The sequence below is a fragment of the Aethalodelphis obliquidens genome, unplaced genomic scaffold (assembly GCF_003676395.1).
Source record: "Aethalodelphis obliquidens isolate GAN/ISIS:26980383/991018 unplaced genomic scaffold, ASM367639v1 scaffold49, whole genome shotgun sequence".
Lineage (NCBI taxonomy): Eukaryota > Metazoa > Chordata > Mammalia > Artiodactyla > Delphinidae > Aethalodelphis > Aethalodelphis obliquidens.
In genome coordinates this window covers 4,945,577-4,972,864 of record NW_020837993.1, presented here as the reverse complement: position 1 = coordinate 4,972,864, position 27,288 = coordinate 4,945,577, and the positions used below count along the sequence as shown (strand labels likewise).

At 38.1% G+C, this 27,288-nt stretch overlaps 1 protein-coding gene across 7 annotated transcripts in view; it reads right to left on the bottom strand.

Annotated features, from left to right (window-relative positions):
- CHD2 (chromodomain helicase DNA binding protein 2) overlaps positions 1–27,288 on the bottom strand; it is a 126,184-nt gene that overhangs the window by 60,530 nt on the left and 38,366 nt on the right. For 6 of the 7 annotated variants that reach the window (XM_027083152.1, XM_027083149.1, XM_027083148.1 and 3 more), the window contains 7 exons: positions 26,669–26,713; positions 26,317–26,495; positions 24,550–24,674; positions 21,439–21,655; positions 19,454–19,543; positions 18,395–18,585; positions 9,546–9,734 (listed from right to left, as the gene is read on the bottom strand). In XM_027083152.1, coding sequence (XP_026938953.1) covers positions 9,546–9,734; positions 18,395–18,585; positions 19,454–19,543; positions 21,439–21,655; positions 24,550–24,674; positions 26,317–26,495; positions 26,669–26,713 — 1,036 coding nt within the window. Of the gene's footprint in view, positions 1–9,545; positions 9,735–18,394; positions 18,586–19,453; positions 19,544–21,438; positions 21,656–24,545; positions 24,675–26,316; positions 26,496–26,668; positions 26,714–27,288 lie in introns of those variants that run through there. The other variant, XM_027083155.1, reaches the window with a different exon arrangement.

Sequence of the window (27,288 nt, the reverse complement as noted above, 5' to 3'; positions counted from 1 at the left end):
AAACAAACCAATCTCTAAAAAAAAAAAAAAAAAAACCGCTAAAATGAAGTAAATAAACTATTGTATCTAGTCAGTACCTAACCAAAGAGAAGAAAAACCATCTCAAGTGCTTTAAGCCTCTTACCATTTCTAGTGGGATATACCTTTAAAAACAAACAAAAAAATACTATTTTAAAAAACCTTAACCTGTTTTTGTTCTTCATCTTGCTAGTGGTAATCCTGGCACCATTATTTTAAGACTGTGTGTGTAGTGTGAATTAGGCTGGTGCACTTGAGAAGTCGAATTTTTGGCATGGGTATAAGTTCATTAAGGTCAAATAAAATTTCTGTAGTACTATTTAACTGGACAAAACTCATGATGTATTTTTATCTTTAAAAACAAACAAATTTCCTAACTCTGTCCACTTTAAAGACCAGTGAATAATGTCCACTGCAGTTGCAAAGAGCACCCCCAGTGCCATCTGTGACCTCCAAATATCATTTTCCAATGAAACAGGATGTGAAGCTTTTTGGCTGACTCTAGTTCTGGGGCAGGAAATGAACCAGACGAATCTGAGCATTTTATCATTCCAGAAAGCAAAGCTATCAACTACAACTTGGATTTTGTCAAAAGAACTTGAACAAGCTCCCACTGGCTAAAACTGGGACCATTAGACCATGAGTATAGATAATAACTGCAACAGAATAAAACAGAAATAAATATGTTTATTGATGAATCAATAATCATACAAAAATATTGAAATCGTACCAATAAGTCTCATTGGTCAAACCTTTGAAGGAAGATAGATAATCCATTTTTTCTTTTGAAAACGTCAAAAATTCAACATGGATGAACCTTGAACACACTATGTTGTGTAAGATAAGTCAGACAGAGATAGACAAGTAACGTATGATATCATGTATATGTGGAATCTAAAACAGCCAAACTGAAAGTAAAATAGTGGTTACCAGGGGGCGGGGAGTGGGGGATAGGACAAATGTTTAAGGGTACAAACCTGGAATGGGTAGTAAATAATCCCTAGAGATCTAATGCACAGTACAGTGAATACAGACAACAACAATGTATTATATAATCATCAACCTTGCTAAGAGACTAGATTTAACAATCCCAACCACTAAAAAGAAGGGATCATCATGTAATGTGATAGAGGGGCTAATTATCACAATGGCCATCAGATTAAAATATATGAATGCATCAGATTAACATGCTACACACCTTAAACTGTACAACATTATATGTCAAATGTACAGTCAGCCATCCGCATCCACAGGTTCCACACCTGCAAATACAGAGAGCCAACTATACTTTGCCATTTTATGTAAGGAACTTAAGGATCCATAGATTTTGGTATCCGAGCGGAGGGCCAGGGGGCTCCCTGGAACCAAACCCCTGTAGTTACCAAGGGACAACTGTATTTCAATTTAAAAAAACAGTAAATAGATGAAAAATTTTAAATTCGAAAATCAGAAAGAACCATGCATTTATTCTGTCTTTCCTATATGAACTGTTCCTCATTGATGTGGGGAAGTTTCTTTTTACAGAAGTATTCCACCTAATAAACAAAGGAGTAACAAAAGTTGAATATTACCACTTTGTAATCCCTAATGAATTAATGATCTAGGCAATGCTCATCAACATTTGCTAATATCACAAGAAGACAACCTCCTATGATAGACTGCATTCTGTGAAATACACGGATTCTGGGTCTAACCAACCTTCTACACTTATCTGTGAATGTAAAGGAAACAATGTGTTCTCAGGAAAATATTAAATGATGCCATGGAGCTGGAATGAGCAAAATCCAGGCTGTGAAAAAAATTTATGGAACACAAACCCAGTTTCTTCACTCAAAAATTTAGAAGGACAGAGGGGAAAATGACTTAAAATAAACTTAAGAGATACGTCAACCAATCATCATGTATGGAGCTTACTTAGATCCCAATGCAAACAAGCAAAATGTGTGTGTGTGTGTGTGTGTGTGTGTGTGTGTGTGTGTGTGTCTAGGACAACCAGGAAAACGTAAACACTCACTGTACATTATAAAAATAGTAAGGAATTACGGGGGGGGGGGTTTAGGCATAATAAAAATAGCATTGAAATTATGCTTAACTTTTTTTAATTGAGGTATAGAACGTCATATTCGTTTCAGATGCATAAAACATGATGAGATATTTGTATTCATTGCAGAATGATCACCACAATGTCTAGTTACCATCCATCACCATAAATAGCTACAACTTTTTTTCCCTTGTGATGAGGACTTTTATGATCTACTCTCTTGCATATTTCAAAAAAAAATGCACTTCAGAATTATTAATTATTGTCACCATGCTGTACATTTCATCCCCGTGACATACATTTCATAGCTGAAGTCTGTAACCTTTTGACTCCCTTCACCCATTTCTCTCACCATCCTCAACACCTGGCTCTGGCAACCACCAATCTGCTCCATGAGCTTGGGGGGTTTTGGGGTTTTTTTTACTTAACTCTTAAGAGTCCTTATTTTTTAGAGATATACAGAAACACTTATGATTTGGACCTGGAATATGTTTCGTATGACCTGGGGGTGGAAATGGGGATGCAAAAGAAGATACAGATGAACTAAGACTGGCCAGGAGTCAGTAAATATAAAAGCTGGATTATGGATACACACCATTCTATTTTTGTATGTATTTGAGATTTCGCACAATAAAAAGATTTTTAAAAATCAAGGCAGAAATAGTTAATCAAGTCCAGGAAGCACAGAGAGTGCCATACAGGATAAATCCAAGGAGAAATATGCCAAGACACATATTAAACTGTCAAAAATTAAATAAAAGAAAACATATTAAAAGCAGCAAGGGAAAAACAACAAATAACACACAAGGGAATCCCCATAAGGTTAACAGCTGATCTTTCAGCAGGAACTCTGCAAGCCAGAAGGGACTGGCAGGACATATTTAAAGTGATGAAGGAGAAAAACCTGCAACCAAGATTACTCTACCCAGCAAGGATCTCATTCAGATTTGATGGAGAAATTAAAACCTTTACAGACAAGCAAAGGCTGAGACAGTTCAGCACCACCAAAGCAGCTTTACAACAAATGCTAAAGGAACTTCTCTGGGCAAGAAACACAAGAGAAGGAAACGACCTACAATAACAAACCCAAAACAATTAAGAAAATGGGAATAGGAACATAAATATCGATAATTACCTTAAATGTAAATGGACTAAATGCTCCCACCAAAAGACACAGATTGGCTGAATAGATTCAAAAAGAAGACCCATATATATGCTGTCTACAAGAGACCCACTTCAGACCTAGAAACACATACAGACTGAAAGTAAGGGGATGGAAAAAGATATTCCATGCAAATGGAAACCAAAAGAAAGCTGGAGTAGCAATTCTCGTATCAGACAAAATAGACTTTAAAATAAAGAATATTACAAGAGCAAAGAAGGACACTACATAATGATCAAGGGATCGATCAAAGAAGAAAATATAACAACTGTAAATATTTATGCACCCAACATAGGAGCACCTCAATACATAAGACAAATACTAACAGCCATAAAAGGGGAAATCGACAGTAACACATTCATAGTAGGGGACTTTAACACCCCACTTTCACCAATGGACAGCTCATCCAAAATGAAAATAAATAAGGAAACACAAGCTTTAAATGATACATTAAACAAGATGGACTTAGTTGATATTTATAGGACATTCCATCCAAAAACAACAGAATACACATTTTTCTCAAGTGCTCATGGAACATTCTCCAGGTTAGAGCATATCTTGGGTCACAAATCAAGCCTCGGTAAATTTAAGAATATTGAAATTGTATCAAGTATCTTTTCCGACCACAATGCTATGAGACTAGATATCAATTACAGGAAAAGATCTGTAAAAATTACAAACACATGGAGGCTAAACAATACACTACTTAATAACGAAGTGATCACTGAAGAAATCAAAGAGGAAATCAAAAAATACCTAGAAACAAATGACAATGGAGACACGACGACCAAAAACCTATGGGATGCAGCGAAAGCAGTTCTAAGAGGGAAGATTATAGCAACACAAACCCACCTTAAGAAACAGGAAACATTTCGAATAAACAACCTAACCTTGCACCTAAAGCAATTAGAGAAAGAAGAACAAAAAACCCCCAAAGTTAGCAGAAGGAAAGAAATCATAAAAATCAGATCAGAAATAAATGAAAAAGAAATGAAGGAAATGATAGCGAAGATCAATAAAACTAAAAGCTGGTTCCTTGAGAAGATAAACAAAATTGATAAACCATTAGCCAGACTCATCAAGAAAAAAAGGGAGAAGACTCAAATCAATAGAATTAGAAATGAAAAAGGAGGAGTAACAACTGACACTGCAAAAATACAAAATATCATGAGAGATTACTACAAGCAACTCTATGCCAATAAAATGGACAACGTGGAAGGAATGGACAAATTCTTAGAAATGCACAACCTGCCAAGACTGAATCAGGAAGAAATAGAAAATAAGAACAAACCAATCAAAAGCACTGAAATTGAAACTGTGATTAAAAATCTTCCAACAAACAAAAGCCCAGGACCAGATGGCTTCACAGGCAAATTCTATCAAACATTTAGAGAAGAGCTAACACCTATCCTATAGGCCAATATCACTGATGAACATAGATGCAAAAATCCTCAACAAAATACTAGCAAACAGAATCCAACAGCACATTAAAAGGATCATACACCATGATCAAGTGGGATTTATCCCAGGGACGCAAGGATTCTTCAATATACGCAAATCAATCAACGTGATACACCATATTAACAAATTGAAGGAGAAAAACCATATGATCATCTCAACAGATACAGAGAAAGCTTTCGACAAAATTCAACACCCATTTATGATAAAAACCCTGCAGAAAGTAGGCACAGAGGGAACTTTCCTCAACATAATAAAGGCCATATATGACAAACCCACAGGCAACATCATCCTCAACGGTGAAAAACTGAAAGCATTTCCGCTAAGATCAGGAACAAGACAAGGTTGCCCACTCTCACCACTCTTATTCAACATAGCTTTGGAAGTTTTAGCCACACCAATCAGAGAAGAAAAGGAAATAAAAGGAATCCAAATCGGAAAAGAAGAAGTAAAGCTGTCACTGTTTGCAGATGACATGATACTTACTATACATAGAGAATCCTAAAGATGCTACCAGAAAACTACTAGAGCTAATCAATGAATTTGGTAAAGTAGCAGCATACAAAATTAATGCACAGAAATCTCTGGCATTCCTATACACTAATGATGAAAAATCTGAAAGTGAAATCAAGAGAACACTCCCACTTACCATTGCAACAAAAAGAATAAAATATCTAGGAATAAACCTACCTAAGGAGACAAAAGACCTGCATGCAGCAGAGAATTATAAGACACTGATGAAACAAATTAAAGATGATACAAATAGATGGAGAGATATACCATGTTCTTGGATTGGAAGAATCAACATTGTGAAAATGACTCTACTACCCAAAGCAATCTACAGATTCAATGCAATCCCTATCAAACTACCACTGGCATTTTTCACAGAATTAGAACAAAAAATTTCACAATTTGTATGGAAACACAAAAGATCCCGAATAGCCAGAGCAATCTTGAGAACGAAAAACAGAGCTGGAGGAATCAGGCTCCCTGACTTCAGACTATACTACAAAGCTATAGTAATCAAGACAGTATGGTACTGGCACAAAAACAGAAAGATAGATCAATGGAACAGGATAGAAATCCCAGAGATAAACCCACGCACATATGGTCACCTTATCTTTGATAAAGCAGGCAGGAATGTACAGTGGAGAAAGGACAGCCTCTTCAATAAGTGGTGCTGGGAAAACTGGACAGGTACATGTAAAAGTATGACATTAGATCACTCCCTAGCACCATACACAAAAATAAGCTCAAAATGGATTAAAGACCTAAATGTAAGGCCAGAAACTATCAATCTCTTAGAGGAAAACATAGGCAGAACACTCTATGACATAAATCACAGCAAGATCCTTTTTGACCCACCTCCTAGAGAAATGGAAATAAAAACAGAAATAAACAAATGGGACCTAATGAAACTTAAAAGCTTTTGCACAGCAAAGGAAACCATAAACAAGACCAAAAGACAACCCTCAGAATGGGAGCAAATATTTGCAAATGAAGCAACTGACAAAGGATTAATCTCCAAAGTTTACAAGCAGCTCATGCAGCTCAATAACAAAAAAACAAAAAACCCAATCCAAACATGGGCAGAAGACCTAAACAGACATTTCTCCAAAGAACATATACAGACTGCCAACAAACACATGAAAGAATGCTCAACATCATTAATCATTAGAGAAATGCAAATCAAAACTACAATGAGATATCATCTCACACCAGTCAGAATGGCCATCAACAAAAAATCTAGAAACAATAAATGCTGGACAGGGTGTGGAGAAAAGGGAACACTCTTGCACTGCTGGTGGGAATGTGAATTGGTACAGCCACTATGGAGAACAGTATGGAGGTTCCTTAAAAAACTACTAATAGAACTACCATATGACCCAGCAATCCCACTACTGGGCATATACCCTGAGAAAACCAAAATTCAAAAAGAGTCATGTACCAAAAAGTTCATTGCAGCTCTATTTACAATAGCCCGGAGATGGAAACAACCTAAGTGTCCATTATCGGATGAATGGATAAAGAAGATGTGGCACATATATACAATGGACTATTACTCAGCCATAAAAAGAAACGAAATTGAGCTATTTGTAATGAGGTGGACAGACCTAGAGTCTGTCATACAGAGTGAAGTCAGAAAGAGAAAGACAAATACCGTATGCTAACACATATATATGGAATTTAAGAAAAAAAAATGTCATGAAGAACCTAGGGGTAAGACAGGAATAAAGACACAGACCTACTAGAGAACGGACTTGAGGATATGGGGAGAGGGAAGGGTGAGCTGTGACAAAGAGACAGAGAGGCATGGACATATATACACTACCAAACGTAAGGTAGGTAGCTAGTGGGAAGCAGCCGCATAGCACAGGGAGATCAGCTCGGTGCTTTGTGACTGCGTGGAGGGGTGAGATAGGGAGGGTGGGAGGGAGGGAGACGCAAGGAGGAAGAGATATGGGATCATATGTGTATGTATAACTGATTCAGTTTGTTATAATGCAGAAACTAACACAGCATTGTAAAGCAATTATACTCCAATAAAGATGTAAAAAAATTTAAAAAAATTTAAAAAAATCAAGGCAGTGTTAAGCAAAAAAGTTGGATAGTAATTTTTGAAAATTAAATTCTTGTTTTTATTCAGTTGTATTAATTAAGAACAAGCAGGGAGTAAATTGGTACAGCCACTATGGAGAACAGTATGGAGCTTCCTTAAAAAACTAAAAATAGAACTACCATATGACCCAGCAATCCCACTACTGGGCATGTACCCTGAGAAAACCATAATTCAAAAAGAGTCATGTACCACAACACTCATTGCAGCACTATTTATAGTAGCCAGGACATGGAAGCAACCTAAGTGTCCATCGACAGAGGAATAGAAGATGTGGCACATATATACAATCGAATATTACTCGGCCATAAAAAGAAATGAAATTGAGTTATTTGTAGTGAGATGGATGGACCTAGACACTGTCATACAGAGCGAAGTAGTCAGAAAGAGAAAAACAAATACCGTATGCTAACACATATATATGGAATCTAAAAAGAAAGGGTTGGGGGGGTTCTGAAGAACCTAGGGGCAGGACAGGACTAAAGACGCAGACATAGAGAATGGACTTGAGGACACGGGAAGGGGGAAGGGTAAGCTGGGACGAAGTGAGAGTGGCATGGACATATATACACTACCAAAGGTAAAACAGATAGCTAGGGGGAAGCAGCCGCATAGCACAGGGAGATCAGCTCAGTGCTTTGTGACCACCTAGAGGGGTGGGATAGGGAGGGTGGGAGGGAGACGCAAGAGGGAGGGGATACGGGGATGTATGTATACATACAGCTGATTCACTTTGTTATACAGCAGCAACTAACACAACATTATAAAGCAATTATACTCCAGTAACAATGTTAAAAAAAAAAAAAAGCAAGGAATATCATTAGAAAGATTACCAGACCTCTAACTTTAAAAGACTGTAATTTTCATGACAATACAATTATTTCCAATCATTCCAGATCCAACTTTAAATCATCAAAACTGAAAGCCCATGACAAGTACCTTATATACCACCCTCTGTCTCAAACCCACCATTTTACCTTTAACATATTATAACCTAAACCAAGTCCATAACCTGCCCATGCCACTTGGAGTGCTAGAAGAAGAGTCTTCACCCTTTGGTACAGAGGTGAGTGCTTTTCCTTCTGAACTTCCACACTCCCCTGCATATGCCTCAGTTATCAACAACACTTTGTATTATTTGTCTCTAGTCTGTCTTCTCTACTAAACAACAGGCTTCTGACAGGAACACATTCCATTCACGTTCATATTTCCAGTATCTAGCAAAATGCCTCGCATGTTGCAGAACTTGAAGCAAATGACTGAATGAATGGCAGAGAAGAGAATGAGTAAAGCATGCCTGTTTGTTAGCAGGGGGATAAGCCTAAGAACATATATTTCAGACCACTAAGATAATGAAAAGTACTGTGCAAATTCTCACCTAAAAAAGAAAGAACAGTAAATCTTCCTCTTTCTGACCATAAATAAATTGCTACTTAAATCTGTCTTGAGGCTTCACTGGAAAAGGCAGTTTATTTGTCGGTTATATATCTCATGGCTTCCTGGTACTGATCTTTTTTTTTTAAATTTATTTATTTATTTCTTATTATTTATTTTTGGCTGCGTTGGGTCTTTGTTGCTGCGCGCAGGCTTTCTCTAGTTGCGGCGAGCGAGCGGGGGATACTCGTTGCAGTAAACGGGCTTCTCATTGCAGTGGCTTCTCTTGCTGCAGAGCACAGGCTCTAGGCATGCGGGCTTCAGTAGTTGTGGCACGTGGGCTGAGTAGTTGTGCCGTGCAGGCTCTAGAGCACAGGCTTAGTAGTTGTGGCACACGGGCTTAGTTGCTCCGTGGCATGTGGGATCTTCCCAGACCAAGGCTCGAACCCATGTTCCCTGCACTGGCAGGCAGATTTTTAACCACTGCGCCACCAGGGGAGCCCCCTGGTACTGATCTTTTTTTAAAACAAAAAATTTATTTATTTTATTTATTTATTTTTGGCTGCGCTGGGTCTTCACTGCTGCATTTGGTCTTTCTCTAGTTGTGGCGAGCGGGGGCTACTCCTCACTGTGGTGCATGGGTTTCTCATTGCGGTGGCTTCTCTTGTTGTGGAGCACGGGCTCTAGGGTGCACAGGCTTCAGTAGTTGTGGCTCGCAGGGTTAGTTGCTTCACAGCATGTGGGATCTTCCCGGACCAGGGATCGAACCCGTGTCCTCTGCATTGGCAGGTGGATTCTTAACCATTGCACCACAAGGGAAGTACCCCTGGTACTGATCCTAATCCCACTCAGGCTTAACCCAGCCAATAACTTACTTGTAATACTGTTTCTGAAGGGCTGACATCTCCACCCTGAGAATCTGTTCCACTTTGGCAGGAAGGGATTTCTCCACATCTTTTTTCACTCTCCGGAGAAGGAAAGGCTCTAGCACCTTATGAAGACTCTGATAGCCATTCTCTCTCCCTTTCCCATGGTCTTCCTCAAAATCTTCCCAGAACTCAAACCTAGAGATGACATAGTATAGTGTTACTTAATTACAAAGAAGAAAAAAAACATTTTTCCAACTAAAATTTCTTTTTTAAGGAACCAAATAGGAAAAAAAATCTGTTAAAAAAAAAAAGAGTCTTCCCTATAAGGAAAAATAAATTTTATCAGTCACTAGCTCTTGAATACAAGAGAGGGGAAAACAAAAAGGCAAGGGAAAACCAACTCAATCAATTCCATCAGTCTACACTAGATAACAGCAGGTTTCCAATTCTGAGACTGGATCTAGAGTTCACAAAATATTTCAGTATATCATGCAAGTAGTATGTAAGTAACATAATAAGTTACTGTGATAAAATGTTAGGCAGAAAAATTAATCATAAGGTATCTTTTAATAAGCTGCAATTTACTGGGAAAACAAAATTCAGAGGTCAAAGAATAATTAGTGGTGATATTACAGCTATCACTGGTCAGAGGTACAAGTTATACAGCTTCCATCAGTAATCCTCACTGCTCATAGATTAAAAAGTTAATGGATTATAATGACAGTAAACAAGTGACAGCCCCCAGACAAGAAGAGCAATATAAGTGATACAACTTAATACTAATAGAACTTGGAGACACAAAATTTATTAATGAATTTTAAAATGTTATCACCCGTAATAATTTTGCCTGAACTCTACAGATAAAAGTTTCTCCTGTTTAAATCTTAATTTAACCATCTTTGGGTCACTAAAGGATTTGTGGCAGAAATCCAGTACGGGACATTATGATCAAATTTCTTTCAAAAATAAAAATTGAAAGAAATTTATTTCATGAGGCTTAGGAAAATATGCTCTGACTTGCTACTAGAAAGCCAGCAAAGCACTTGGAAGAAGTTGTTTAGTTTTGTGTGCAGACTGGAGCCCAGTGGGTGAGGTGCTGCCCCATGGTCTGCTTTCTGACACCAGGAGGCCCAGCTCTGCTGAGGCCAGTGAAGTCCCAGAATGATAAACTCAGTGACTCGACATTACCAAGAGCTATGTAATACGCTCTCTGATAAGACAGAAAGTCAAAGACAGCAAATGCCAACACTGTCACCGGGCTAAAGGATGTCAAAAGAGTCTGCTGCCATTGTCATTTCTGAACTCATGAATGGCCAAGCATTTCATCAGGCACTAGGGGCATCAGTATCAGCCCTAGTGACAGCTGGTAATGCCTGAAACAACCGTGTTCGGAGAAGCAGACAAAATGATCTTTTGGGGTAGAGATCTATAAACATAATTAATGCTTCTAGCTCAACAAAACTAAAGTAAACTGTATTTTGTCACACTGCTATGAAGACACTCTAGGAACATAAAATAAAATGAAGAGTTAAAACTGATAAGAGGATTAAAAGGAACAATGTAAACTAAGCTATGTTAATACCATCTCATACACAAAATGCATGAGGCAACTGGAAATGAGGGACCATCACTATATATCAGGCCATTTTCTGAAGAACTGGGAGATAATTTCAAGAGAATGTTTTAATTTATGTAACACATATTATAATTAATTAAAACTTTACTAGTCTAAAAACTTAAATAATGAACTTTTTTTTTTTTTTACAAGACTTACTTCCCCTACTGTTTTAGGGAGCAAATATTTTCACCCACCTAGTGTACTCTTACTACATTAAAGGAGTTAATATGAGATACTATTTCTTCATATACACATTGAATTATTTATGAACTACCTGTGGCTGCTTTCTGTCTATACAGCAGATGAGTAGCTGTGACAGAGACCATAATGCCTACAAGTTGAAAATGTTTACTACCAGGTTCTTTAAGAAAAAGTTTGCTGTTCCCTGCAATAGACAACCGTCAATTTATAACACCACATATATAAAAGGTATATGGTCATCGTGGTGAACTTATAATGATACCACACCACAGCCTAGAGAGTCATTATTTTAGTTATTTCCCTGTTAATCAACTTCTGTATTTAACATGTCTCTCACCAAAGTAGAAACAATTTTGATCATTTAAATTTTCCAGACCTTGGGATTTTAGAAAAATAGAAGCTCACTCTACTGAGGAATAGCAAAGAAAAAAATTAAATCAAAGCAGTGAGAATGTTATACTAGAAGTCATGAGATAAATATGTGAAAGGAAAAGTGCAAAAAAATTCACAGACTGGCCTAGACAGCAGAAGCAAAAGTAAAAAAAGATTTCAACACTAAGAGGTAAGATCTCTGAAAATTATCAAACTGAGTTATTTTGTAGGGTGGGCATGAAGTACATATGTGCACATGATTATCTTTATAAGCTGAACTCTTTGATGTAGTCATAGCTCTATCTTTAATACCAAGCTCCATGCTTTGCAAAATACTACATACAAAACAAAGTGGCTCACTGATATATACCTATAATAAGGGTACTAACAACATACAGTAAGGGTAGGCTCCTGGCCAGAGCCGCCATGCAGGAAAGGTGCTCAGACTGACTCTGCACAAAGGAAACAGCATTTTAGTTGGTTAAAAAGACGACTAACTTTTGGATGTTGAGAACAACGGCCTATCACAGTTGAGGAGGGGAGAGTCCAGAAGTTACCTGAGCAAACCTAATTCTCTTCTGTACAATAACAATTCTTCAGTGGATCATTTCCTTAAAAAGAACAAATGGTTGTATAGAGCCATAATGAACCTCAGAAACTACCACTAAGGGTGGGGAAGATACTTCACAGGATTTGTCATCCACACAGTAAGCTCAGGCAGAAATAAAGGAAAATCTCCACTCCTTAACTAATGGGTTTCCTTCTTATACACGCATCTTTGTGAAAAATAATGTTTTTTTAAAAATGTTTGAAAATAATAATGTTTTAAAAACAAAGTTTGCAAAGAGAAAAGCCTCTCTTACACACACACACAGTGCATCTCTAACCCCAATCCATCCTTCAATAAGTAATCCAACTGGCCATATGGAAAACTTTGGCAGACACTATCTGAAGGATCATCTCTAATGGAAAAAGTAATTCAAAGTTCCTCTCTTTCCAAAATGTAGCCCATGCTGGGTGGAATGCCACAGGTGCTTAACAGCAACAAAAAATGAATTATGGCCATTTAGGAGCCAAAATCCCTACCATCCACTTCAGTAGCCAAGTACAGAAGGGCAAATCTTAGCTAATCATTCATTGGAGGAAACTAGGCATCACATTTCTTTTTCTAAATATCAAGCACATATGTTCCCACAGTGCCTCAAGATCCCTACTATGTAGAATGCTTTTAGTTCATCTCAGTGGTGCTATGAAGGATGCACTATTTCTCTTAGAATTTGAAGTTTAAAGGACATTGGCCTCGGTCACAGAAGACCAGAAACTGAACTCAGTCCACCCACTTATTAACCGTGTGATATGAGACACATTTTCATCATCTCTCTACGATAGCATATTCTTATTACAATCTGAGGCTAAACGTATAGAGTGTATCAAAAATTAGATATGAGAAAACAATATAAAAACTATAAAGTAATATACATGAAAATTCTTATCCATTTCAGAAAACAAAGATTAATAACTAATAATCGATACCCCCACTGTCTCTAAACTTTTATACATTATCTATTTGTTTTACAGCACATATAACCTTTGAAAAGCACACTTTATAAAAACATGGGCTTCTGCTAATACATGATGGACAGGGTATTCATTACAGAATGGATACAATGTTCAAAAAGAGAAGGGGGCAACTGCCTCCCTCCTCAGAAAGGTGACTACTGTTGACTTAACAGAGCTCTATGGAAGGAACAGAGGATCCAGGTGAGCAGGAAACAGGACAGGCAAAAGATTAGCAGTGAGACGAGGTGGGGAGGGTGGAGGAGGACAGAATGAGCAATGTGGGAAGAACTGAGGAACCCGCTCACGTAGTGCTTCTCAACTGGTGGTAATTTTGCCCCTCTGGGGTACACTTGGCAATGCTGCAAGACATTTTTGGTTGTCCCAACTGAGTCATTTCTGGCATGTAGTGGGTAGTGGACAAGGATGCTGTCAAACATCATATAATGCAAAGGAGAGCCCCCACTGTAAAAAAGAATTATCCAGCCCAAAATGTCAATAGTGCTAAGGTTGAGAAACCCTGTTCTAACGGAAGGCATAGGGAGCAGGGGTGCAGAGGGGCCTCCTCTCTCAGAAGCATACTATAGTGAGGATACCTGCAAAAAAGGAAACAGTCTAGGCCTGTTCTACTAACAGCTATAGTGAGCGCATGCATAATCAGAGTAGTCAAGTTTCTCTGTCCATCTCCTGAAGAGTCTTAAACTACTCTTCAAAAATAAAGGTGAAGGGGGCTTCCCTGGTGGCGCAGTGGTTGAGAGTCTGCCTGCCGATGCAGGGGACGCGGGTTCGTGCCCTGGTCCGGGAAGATCCCACGTGCCGCGGAGCGGCTGGGCCCGTGAGCCATGGCCGCTGAGCCTGCGCGTCCGGAGCCTGTGCTCCGCAACGGGAGAGGCCACAACAGTGAGAGGCCCGCGTACCGCAAAAAAAAAAAAAGGTGAAGGGACTTCCCTGGTGGTACAGTGGTTAAGAATCCAGCTTCCAAGGCAGGGGACATGGGTTCGATCCCTGGTCCAGGAAGATCCCACATGCCTCAGAGCAACTAAGCCCATGTGCAACAACTACTGAGCCTGCGCTCTAGAGCCTGCAAGCCACAACTACTGAAGCTCGGATGCCCTAGGTTTACAACACAAGGAAGGAGGTGAAAATGGAACTATGATGCAGAAAAGTTCCTATATTTTACCAAAATTAAATCAGTATTAATTTTAAGAAAATTGTGATAAGATGTATACACTAAAAACCTTAGAGCAACCACTACAAAATAAAACTTAAAAAAATCAATTAACAGAAGAATCTAAATGGAAAACTAAAAACTACTTGTTGAAACAAAAGAAGGCGGTAAGAAAGAAACAAACAAAAAAGAAATATGACATACAGAGGGAAAAAGCAAAATAGCAGACATAAATCCAACCATATCAATAATTACATTAAATGTGAATGAACTAAATACTCCAACCAAAAGGCAGAGATTGTCTAACTAGAGAAAAAAGGAAGATCCAACTGTTAGCTGTCTATAAGAGACACATTTTAGATCCAAATAAACAGGTTCAAAGTAAAACAATGGAAAATAGTATTCCATGCAAACAGATACCAGAAGAGAGCTGAGGAGCTATAAGAAAATCAAAATAGACCTAAGGAACAGGAAATATTACTAAAGATAAAGAGGGACATTTTATAATGATAAAAAGGTCAATAAATCAGGAATATGTAACAAATACAAATGTGCACATACCTAACAACAGAACCCCCAAACTGACAGAACTGAAAGAAGTAGGTCATTCAACAACTGTAGTTAAATATTAAAATACTTCACTCTCAATTACTGATAGAACAACTAGACATGAAGTCAGCAAAGATACAGAAGGAAGACTATTAACCAAGTTGACTTAATGGACACTTATAGAATTCTAGCCAACAAAAGCAGAATAAACATTATTCTTTTCAAGTACACATGGAATATATTCTCCAAGACAGAAAACATACTAGAGCATGTAACAAGTAACAATTCATTTAAAGCATGTTCTCTAAGATAAAAGTAAACTACAGATCATTTGGGAAATAATTAAATATTTGGAAATTAAATAACATACTTCTCAAAAAAAAAAAAACCGCCATGCATGAGAGAAAAAGTCAAAAGAGATATTCAAAAATAGGTGAAACTGAATGAAAACAAAAACACAAGATATCAACATTTATGGGATGCAGCTCAAGTAGGACATGGGGGGAACCTACACTTTTAAGTACCTATATTGAGAAAAGGAAGAAAGAGACTTAAATCAATAATCTAAGCTTTCATCTTAAGAAAACAGAAAACAAGAAAATTAAATGAAACACAAAGGAAGGCAATAATAAAAATGAGAGTAGAAATAAATGAAATTCTAAAATAGAGAAAAAAACAAAATAACGTCCAAAGCCAGTTTCTTTGAAAACATCCCCAAAATTGTTAAAAGCTTTACCTAAAAAGACCAAGAGACGAGACACAAAATTGCCATAATCAAAAAATTATTTAGATCAGTATTGATCCTTCAAAAATTAAAAGGATTATGAAGAAATACTACAGCTTTATGCCAACAAATTAGACAACTTAGATGAAATAAACAAATTGTCAGAAAGACACAAATTAACAAAACTAAGTCAAGATGCAATAGAAAACCTGAATAGACCTATAACTAGAAACAGAAATAGTCATTAAAAATTTTCCCACAAACAGAAGCTAAAGCTCACAAGGCAACACTGAGAATCCTAATCAAATATTTTAAAAACAAGTAACATAAATCTTAAACATTCTGACCAACTCGGATTTATCCCAGGAATAAAAGGTTGGCTTAATCTAAAAAGGAACTAATGTTACATACCATACTGGTAGAATAAACAGCAAAAACCACATGGTCACCTCAACAGGTAAAGAACAGCACATGACAAAATCCAACACTCAATTCATCACTCACTAGGAATTACAAGAAAACTTCCTCAACCTTATAAAGGGTACCTAACAAAAATTCTGTAACATCCTACTCCCACCAATTCTACTCAACATGGAGGTTCTAGCCAGTACAATAAGGCAAAAGATAAAAGGCATCCACCTGCATTGGAGAAATGAAGTATTACAGCCTTTACTTAGAGAAGATCTGAGTCTAATATAAAGCACTTCAATATAGACTACTTAAAAAATAAAAATAAAAACCTCTTCAACTCAGAAGGCAAAAAATCCAATTGAAAAATGGGTAAAAGATTTGAACAGATATTTCACCAAAGATATACAAATGGCTAATGAACACAGGAAAAGATGTGCAATATTATTAGTCATTATACAAATGCAAGTCAGAACACAATGAGATACCACTACACATCCACCAGAAGAGCTAGAATCCAAAAGACTGACAATACACCAAGTATTGGTGATGATACAGACAAACTAGAAAAGTCAAACATTTCTGCTGAGGATATAAAATGGTACAGTCTCTTTGGAAAACAGCCGGTAGTTTCTTAAGTTAAATGTACACTTTCTGAACAACCTGGCAATTTCACTCCTATAGATCTAGTCATACGTCCACACAAAGACAAAATAATCCAAAACTGAAGCAATCCAAACATCCATCAACTGGTGACTGGATGTGCATACAATGGAATATCACTCCATAATAAGAAAATAACTCCTAATAAACTCTGTAACATGGGAGAATCTCAAAATTATTATGCTAAATAAAAGCAGCCAAAATCAAAACACTACTTATTAGGATTCAATTTAGATGAAATTTCTAGAAAAGGTAAATTCTCTAGAGATTAAAGCTGATTCGTGATTGCCTACGGCTAGAAGTTGAGGCAGAGATTAACTACAAACAGACAAGAGGGAACTTTTTTCAGTGAGGAAAATATTCTAAAAGTAGATAATGGTAATGGTTGCACAATTCTATAAATTTACTAAAAAAATATTAATTTGTATATTTACAATGGTACATTTTATGGTATGTAAATTATATCCCAATAGGCTATTTAAAAAAAAAGGTAACACATGGGGAAAGGGACCATTTCTCTATTTGTTCAGTTTATGGCATACAGTAGGCACTCAAGTCTTTTCTAAATTAAAAAAAAAAACAAAACTGTGGAGCATTTACCTGTCAATTTGACAACTCTCAATTTAACTGTTTACTGCATGCCAGGTACCATTCTAGGCAATGTGGACCACGGATGAATAAAGTAAATAAGATCTCTGCTACTTCTGAATGCATAATTTAATTAATGACATGGTATGAATGAGGAAATAAATGAAAAAGAGAAAGGTGCCATATAGAAAATAAAACGGGGTATGGATGATAAGCATGTCTGATAAGGAACTTGAGGTTCAGTGGTCTGAGGAGACCTCTAAAAGGAGGTGATCATATAAGCTGAGGCAAAGATGTTAATAAGTGACTGGCCATATGAAGATAAGGAGGAGAAAAAACATTCCAGACAAAAAGAATAGCAATGCTTGGCATGTTAAAGGAACAGAAAGATGGCCAGAATGGCTGGAGCACAATTAGTAATGGAGAAAGTGGTATGAGATGGGTCAGACTAAGTACGGTATTCCAAATCAGGGTAAAGAATTTAGATTTCATTTTAAGTATCATTGAACACCAATGGATAATTTTAAGTTTTATGAAACGTGCATACCATCTTCCCCACAAAAATCTTTTCAGTAAAGACATTCCACAATTCTTTACTAAGTTAGATTTTAATGAGACCTAAACCCAGTGCTAGTGTTATCAAAAGGTTAGATTTAAGATATTTTTTAATACTTGTCAGATTGTGTACCTCGTATACTTTTTTCAATTATATTGATCACCTTATAACAACAGGGAGAAGGTGTGATGTTTCCTATTTATCAATTATTTCCCCCAAAGCATTAAATGATTCAAATGTTTGGTAGACAGTATGCTTTCTTTCTTAACAGACTGATTTCTGAGCTTTCTATCATTTGTTATGAAACATTTTACTACTTTTGTTGCTGCTTCAATGCTTTGCTTTCCCCAAACCATGCCATCTGTTTTCCCTAAGGTTTACTAAAAAAGTTAAAGAGCATTGGCATTTCAGACATTCTAGCATCTTTTGAAACACATAGGAAGGAGCTTACTTCTCCGGCATAATAAAGTGCAGCAAGGACCAGAGCTCTTTGAGGGAATTCTGAAGAGGGGTCCCCGTAATCAGGAGCCTATGGTTGGACTTGAAATCAATCAGAGTTTTATACAATAAAGAGTCATCATTCTTCAACCGATGGGCTTCGTCCACTCCCAGAAAGGCCCAGTTAATACTGCCCAGCACAGTCTAAAGTAAAAACAAAACAGAACGAGCCACCAGGTCAGAAGGGAACCCAAAAGTACTTTCAAGTGTTAATTATCTCTGTACAAATACCATCACGAAGGTATACATAGAAACATTTATTCTTCACTGACTTAAAGTATATCAGGACTCTTCTGTTTATTCCGTTAGTTAACAGATTGGTGTCTACTCAAAAGAGCAGATCATCCTCTAAAAGCTATAGGGGGGGTCTTTTAGGCCAGGTTTTGCTGCATGCCTCAAAGTGAAAACACAAAAACTGGTATGCTGGGCAAAAACAACACAAAAACAAAAAATACATGATTTTGCAGTCTCTCCTTAATCAAGATTCTTCTCTGCCTATTCTCCACCCCAACCTTGAAGCACAGAAACACCAAGAGCCACCAAATTGCACTTGTTTATGCTTATTATCACCACTGGGATCACCTGGCACATACATTTCTTAGTAACTGTGGGAAGGAGATAATTTTAAGAGATTCATTTTTCTGTCCTCCTCCTCAGAGACCCTTACACAACATCTGTTCTGGAGAAATGCTTAATAATAAGATGGGAAGTACCTGAGAGGGCACTCAAGACCAGCTTCCAATGACTCACTAGAATCTCCAGTAAGTTACTGGCCTCAATCCCTTTCACCTATTTAATTCAATTGGCTTAGGTGACCCAAGGTCCCCTTCAACTGTAAGGTTCTGTTTATTTTCTAATAACCTTAATATTCTTCATGGATTTTTTTGTTTGTTCATTTGTTTGCTTTTTTTAAATACGAAAAGAAAAGTAACATGGCAAGGGGGAGGCAAAGACCCCATCATTTGGACAAGTCACACTCCAAAATTTAGCCTTTTGGTTACCAATTACACACCTTATCTTTTAAGAGGATCTCATATGTTGTTATAAGTGCATTGAACTTCAGCCTTTTGGTCTGACAGTGAATCCATTCATATTCTCGTATCTGTAAGAGAAAACAATCATTAAGATATAATTTCTACCTTTACCTTTCTATATCACCAGCAAGTCTTATGACAGATGCAATAAATATACCAAATAAAAATTAAATCTGATTAGAATTTAATGAATACCTTATACATTCTAAACTGACCTAAGCAACCAAAGTATAGAGCAATATGAGTTAGAATTAAAAGATCTATCGTGGAGCAGCAAAAACTTTATTGCCAGAATTCAAATAAATTGTCACCTCCCTCTGCCCCCCTCCACCCCCGATATATTTGACCACAAAAATGCATTTCATCAGCAATTAAAACCCTGGTAACTTGAACTTATCTAGGGAATCTCCCAGAATGAGAACTTTCTTAAGGAAATACAATTTGATCATTCTTTGGGTAGGGCATATTTTTATTAGTAAATAAAACAAATTCCAACCTCTGGCTTGGTCAGAAATTTCATTAATCATACAGCAGAACGATGTGGCCCCCAAGAAAAAGGAAAGGGAGGCTTACAGGATGAAAATACAATTTAATATGAATGAAAACCACGTCAACGCAAAGGAACACAAAAACTAACATTCGTACTGAAGTATAATATAATGTATTTAACTGGACACCCAGCAAGCACAATGGCCCATGACAGAGCTCCTACAGCTTGGTTATCAAGTTAAGAACTGGAGGACAAGTCAAGGAGAGCTGCAGGGACTCACCACAAAGTGGGAAGAAGAACAAAGAAAAGGAGTACTGGAAAGAAAAGAAAATGTCCCTGATTTCACAGTTTTTTAGAGTTCACTTTCTTTGTCTTCACCTTTCAATGCAGTAGTGCTTGAAGCAATTCTGCACAATCTAGAACTTTTTTAATGGTTAACGAATGGATTAACAAACTTAAGAACTACTATAGACTTAGAAACTCAAAATTAGAGCAGTGAAGTCTGCCAGAGTTTAGGTTAGAAAATTTTAATGAAAATATTTAATAAAAATGAATTTGCATTAGCATGGTAATATATGGTTGTAACATCTCTCTCAAACGTTGAGGACTCCTGATGGCTTGCTCTTATTATAAGCAATCCCCTAGAAACAGACAGTTTATTCCAACATACACACAGTGGTAAAAAAGCAAAGGTCTGGGACCAGACGTGTCTTTGTCCCAATCCCAGCTCTGCCACATTCCAGCTGGCCTGGGGACAAGTGTTAAACTCTCTGAGTCAATTTCTTTAACAGGAGATTGGAAAGAATATCATCTACTTTGAAGATTATCATAAGGATTATAGGTAATATACATAAAGCACCCAGCACAGGGCCTGGCACATAGTAAGTACCTTAAAAAAAGTTGTTATCAAGAAAAAGATTTGCCAGACAAAGACAAACTTAAGCCCATGTGTTCTAAGTTCCTGATGCTCAAGTTAACTTTGATATCAGACAGATAATTCTCTTTTCTGCAGCTCTGAAATGGCTCACTGTCCTTTTATTTCTTTCTTGTAAGTTATGCCACCTCACTATTTTAAAAGGTTAGGAAACAAACTCTAAGAACTCAATTATTTTCAGTAATATCTCTCTGCTCAAATAGCAAAAATAATATTAACATTCCACAAGGCATTAACTCTATCTTATAATCCTTTATAAATAAAGTGGTCTTGAAAGTACAGGGGAAAGAAAAACTTAATACTGCAATCCAACTAAAAGAGATTCCCATTCATGTACTGCTGTTGCTGTTCTTTACAAAGTAAGCATATGTTTTTAAGACTAACTGAATTGTATTTTGGGGATACATCAATTTCCCAATATCAGGGGCATAGCACCATGTCAGAATCACAATTTTACTAAAGGCTATAATGGCTTTAGGTCAATTTCCAAAAATACATTTATAACACAGATTCTATCCCAATTCTTTTTGTTTACACACCGTATTTCTGCTCATCAGGTCACCTATGTAAACCACTACGTTAATCTCTGGTGCCCAGATTTCAAACTCCCTCTGCCATGAGGTGAGGGTGGATAAAGGGACGACTATAAGAAAGGGGCCATACAGCTGGTGTTGGTGGAACAGGTAGGAGAGGAATGATATGGTCTGGATGGTCTTCCCTAGGCCCATTTCATCAGCAAGGATTACACTGTTACTTCTGCAGAAAGAAAAAGATAAAAACAAAAAGATCATTAGTTCACAAAAAAACAGTACGTGCACAAACAGCAAAGGCATCAATGCCTCACAATGTCACCAAGCAAGACATGGGTTGTGAGCTTCTAATGTCTTTCCTCTCCTCTGCAATTAACTCTCCTACATAAGACAGTCGAGTAACAAGTAATCTAAGTATTATCAAGGTTTGGATTACTACAAGAGCCTATTCAGACTATATGTTCTTTATCTTGCATTTTGGTCTTTTACATCTATCCCCTGTAACAGAGAAGGCAGGTTTTGTTATATTGGTGTATGCAAGCACATGACCTTGGGTTCCATCAGTACAGAAAGCAAGGGCAGATGGACTATCCCCACTGCTGATGAACCCTACAGGCTGACAGTCATGTGCCTTTGTTCAAAGTGCCCACCCATTCCACTGCAGGCCACTGGGCTGTTTAATGCTACATACACTACTCCCTAGACCTAAATGCTGGAGCTTGTTTTAAATACACTACTCTACAGCAGGGGTAGGCTGCAGATCAGATCTCTGAATCCCACCCCAGACCTACTGAATCAGAGTATCTGGGGAAGGGCTCAAGAATCTGTATTGTTTAACAAGTACTTCTGGATATTCTGCTATGGGTATATGGCTTGGACCACACTTTGAGAAACAAGGCTCTAGGAGACAGGCAGGAGGCAGGATTTCAACAGGATCCTAATAGAAAAGTATTGTAAAGATATTAAGAAAAAACCTTTAAGTAAATTAAGTTAATTTAAACTGAAAGAAATAGAGTTAGGAAAGTATGTTCCAGAAATAGAAAAGAGCCCATTTGACAGGAAACCAGGACTGCATGTATGCCATAAGTCTGAAAATATTACAAGGTTCTTGAAAATCAGGCCATGGGAGGTTTACACATATATAATACATGCTTAATCAGTGGACCGGAGAGAACTAAAACCAATATTCAAGTTAAAGACAACTTAATCGATTAGAAAAACAAGACATTTAATTCACCAAGAAGAGATTCCTTTGAGTAATTTTCCTCATATTTCTCTCACCTTTTCACACCACTGGGGAGGCAACAGGGTTAATTTTCTCCAACATTTCCTCTCCCTAGCAAACTGCCACTGTCCATTTATACACATGAAAGGAAGTTTGGATTGATTTGCCTGCTTTTCTAGAACTAGACCAAAACAGCATGTTACCTAACTCAAGGTTCCCATGACCAGGGCCTAGTAGCTGCCTGGGCCCTTTTCAGCTGATTCTGAATTAGTTTAAAGTAGAAAATGCTGGCTCAGGACTCTACATGGTGTGACTTTGGACAAGGGCTCCTAAGAGCCCTCAACTACAGAACAAGAGGGTTAGTTAACAACTCCTTAAGGCTCCACCTAGCTTATAACCGTCCTTTAGGAAGATCAGGTCTCACTATTCTCTGAAACAAAAATAACTTTCAAGGAATTTAGAACATCAGACCTCCATTCTCAGTCACAGAAATTGAATCTCCTCAAGATCTCTGATTCTCATATTGAACGTTAAATATTACATAAATTTTTACAAGACAAAGAGTAGTACATGGTTCAATTGGGAAAGTCATTGTAAATGCACCTCTGTAACTTAAAAACCATCTTTTCGGCATTGAGAAAAGAAGCTGGCATGTTGTTGTCTTCAGGCTGTAGTCTAATTCTGAAATAAGAATTCTTGCTTTGCCATAAAACACTAAGAAATTAAGAGTTTACATGTGGGGGAAGGAATCTGGAGACATACATTAAAGGTACTTCTCACACCGTATGTTCCATGAAGACAGGGGAATCCTGTCTTGTCTTGGTTCACTATTAAATTCTCAAGGCCTGGGACTTCCCTGGTGGTCCAGTGGTAAAGAATCTGCCTTACAATGCAGGGGACGTGGGTTCCATCCCTGGTCAGGGAACTAAGATCCCACATGCCTCGGGGCAACCCGCGCACCACAACTACTGAGCTCACGCACCTCAACTAGAGCCCACGTGCTGCAAACTACAGAGCCCGCGTGGTCTGGAACCCGTGCACCACAACCACAGAGCCCACATGCCACAACTAGAGAAGGGAAAACCCACATGCCACAACTAGAGAGAAGCCCGCGCACCACAACGAAGAGCCCGCACGCCGCAACGAAAGATCCCACATGCCTCAACAGAGATCCCACGTGCTGCAACTAAGCCCCAACACAGCCAAAAATAAATAAATAATAAATAAAATCTTAAAAAAAAATTCTCCAGGCCTACCTAGGTCCCTAATACATAGTAATTAGGGACTACTTGAATTTGCGATTGAATTTGGTGAATAAAATTTATGAGTACAGCCTCAAAGTACCTTTAAACCTCGTTGTCTCATCTCTCTTTTTCTTTTTTCCAAGACTATGGTGATCTTGTTACAAAAAAGTAACGGATAATTTCACAAGTCCAACTGTCAGAGAACTTCCTCTACAAGGGATGGCCTGTACAGCAATGGGGGGGTGGGGGTCACATCACTCTTCAGCACCACTATGTAAAATTAAAGGTTTCCCTGGCTCAGAAAGACAACTGAATGGAAAAAAGACATTTTCTTCTTTCTTCTGAGAATAACTCCTTCCCCACTAAAGATATGGGCAAATTACCTTGCTATTTATACTCATAAATAACATAGTAAGACATAGGTCTCTGGCTATGAGAAATTAACCCCCAAATAACTAAATAACAAAGTACTTTTTACTTCAGACTAAACTGGTAATTATACATACATAAAAACTCCCAGAAGTGGCTCCTTTCAATCACATGATTTTTTTATTTCTATAATGTACAAGAAAAGGAAGAAATTCTTTACACCTAACAGTTTTAAAAAGCCAGAAACAGTAGAGAAAACATCAAACATATTTTTCTACCTACTTGCACCAAGAATGAGCAAGCCAGTTGAGACCTTCTAGCTGATAATCTCGGAGCTCCAGATTCTCTCCTCCTAAATATGCCGGCTGTTTCTTTAAAGCCACAAATCGTGGTCTCTGCTTCAGGGCCTGAAATGCAAAATTTAACAAAGCCCAGGTTTGAAGAAAACCTTCCTCCTGTTCCTATGTTAAAATGCTAGCCATGATTTCTGTGCTCTACACCAAAGCATAAGAATTTAAATTTCACGTCTGAATCACCAACCACACCCAACCCACCACGAGCTCTTGCATTGTGGTCTGCATTCCCAAAGCCAGATTGCATCCCGAAATAATTTTTAGTCATTGCTCCTTTCCTGAAGTAAGTTTGCGAACATCATTAAATAGCATTGGGAAACAATGGATTAAAAACTTATATGAATTTCACGGCTCATGACTTTTCAACATTCTTGTGTATGCTGTGAACTTACAGGAGAAACTCATTCAGGAATATTTCCCAAAGTTATTTGGCCACAATAGTGTTTTTTTCAGGGAGCATTTCTCTGAAGATTAGCACTCTCTGGAATAGTGCCCCATTATGAGAAGTGTCGTCCTAATAACGTATTTGATAAGGTAATTATTGTTAGTTGCAGCTCTCCTTTGTGAGCAGCTGGCAGTAAATGGAATCAGATGCCTCTGGCTGTCCACTTCTGCCACATCTGCCCCACAGTGCTTCTCCCATCCGACCCCCCAGCTGCTGCCACTTCCCCCATCCTCACACTAATTCTCCCTCCGTGGGCTTCTACGACACCTTCCTGGTGGGACCTTCTGGCTTTAACAACTGTTTACTCTGGTCTCCAACACATGGCCGTTAGATGAAACTTTCTAAAGGAAATACTGTTTCCTGCCTGCTGCTCTGCTCAGGAGGGTAGGCTTATGAAGACCCACAGAATAAAATCCAAATACTCTCCAAGGTATTCAAGACATACACACTTTGACTCGCCAATATCACCTCCCTCTCTTCCTACCCTGAGGTCCGGTGGTCCTCCTACTGACTATAAGAACATCTTTCTCTTAATATCTTTCACGGGAGGCCAATAACCTGGGCCCCCTTCTGTCTGTCTAACCAGCTCCAATCAAGTCTTCAAGGACAGGGCACTTCAAGCACCACAATTTCCTCATTTTAAAACCGCTTCAATGATCCCTGTGGCTCAGTGACTCCTACTTCTGGAATAGTCTTTATCACACTCATTGACCTTCAGTTACACACTGCTTTTCACAGCTAGAGGTTTGGTGCCATGAATTTGAATGTCAACCTCTTGGAGAGAGAGGCCATGTCTTACATAAACATTTACTACTGAGGACCCAAGCATACCAATTTACACAGGGAATGAATTCCAAAGAAAGAAAAGGAACTGTACAACCAATCTAGCAAATAAAAGAGCCTATATATTTAGTTTATAACCTAGAATTCAGACACTCCTCTTTCCCGTCACTTCTCTTTAAAGTGCTTTAATTCTTTCCAGTATTCTCTACAATATCTCCATATTAGATATATCTAATTGTGTAAATAAGAAGATTAAAGAAGTCAGCAAAGCCATTATACAACTCATCCTCTCCTTTTGTTTTAATTATTTTCCTTTGATGTCATGGTTAAGTCATTTTCTTTCTCTTCAAAATAGGAATTATCACTTACTTTTGTGGTATTCTCTCTTCCCAACATCTATCTATGTGGCCAACCCTTTGTAGCAATACACCTTTCCCCTGAAAATTCAAAAGCCAGCAGTCACCACACCTTGCATTCTCTTGTTGGGATGGTTTTTGAGTTGTTCCGACTATGGAAGCTGTCGATGCAGCTCTGGAATTTCTTTCCAATCAAGGCTTCATCTTCCCAGCTGCACTCTGAATAGGGCAGTCCCATCCATTTGCATAGATATTCAGGTTCGTTGGAAGGTGCCGGCTTCCGACTGTGAGCTATTTCACATATAAAAATTTACAGATCAGCAACTGTCAATTAAAGGAGAGGAGTGACATTCTGTTTTATGTATAACCAAGGAAACACCATGTGGCAAAGCTGTAAATATTCTGCAAAACATGAACTGCTCTTAAATGCTAAACGGTATTTATAAACAAGTTGTCTTGCTTACCTGGAAAATCTGTTTGACCCAGTGTAGATTTGCTCGTCTTCACAGCTAAATAAATGGAAAGCTGGGTAAGTTATCACCATAACCAAGAAAACGGTGACATTTTAGGTCCTATGAATAAGAGTATAAATATACTCTACTATCTCACATCTTAAAAAAAGAAAAGAAAAAGCAGCCTATCCAGCACTTACCCCATCTCTCTGTTCCCCCTTTACAACAAGGCTCCCCGGGGGAGCTTTCTTCATACTGTCCCCTCACTCTCCCCTGAAGCCACCCCATCAGGCCTGTAGCCCCACCACTTCATGGGTCCATCTCCCCAGGGCCAGGCCTGCTGCCAAGCTGAAGGATCAAGTCCCAGTCCTCTTTGACTGGCAGCGCCTCCTCCTGCCCGAGCCGCGTGAATCACCTGGCTCCCAGCACACCTCCCTCTCCTGGCTCTCCCCCTGTCTCACTGGCTGTCCTTTCTCACTCTCCTCTGCTGGTTTCTCTTCCTGACTTCCGAAAGCTAGAATGCCCTCTGACTTCTACTCGCACCACGTACACATTCTTGATTATCTCATTAAACCTTAGGCTTTAAATACCATCTACATACGGATTATATCCTCAAATTTAAATCTCCAGTC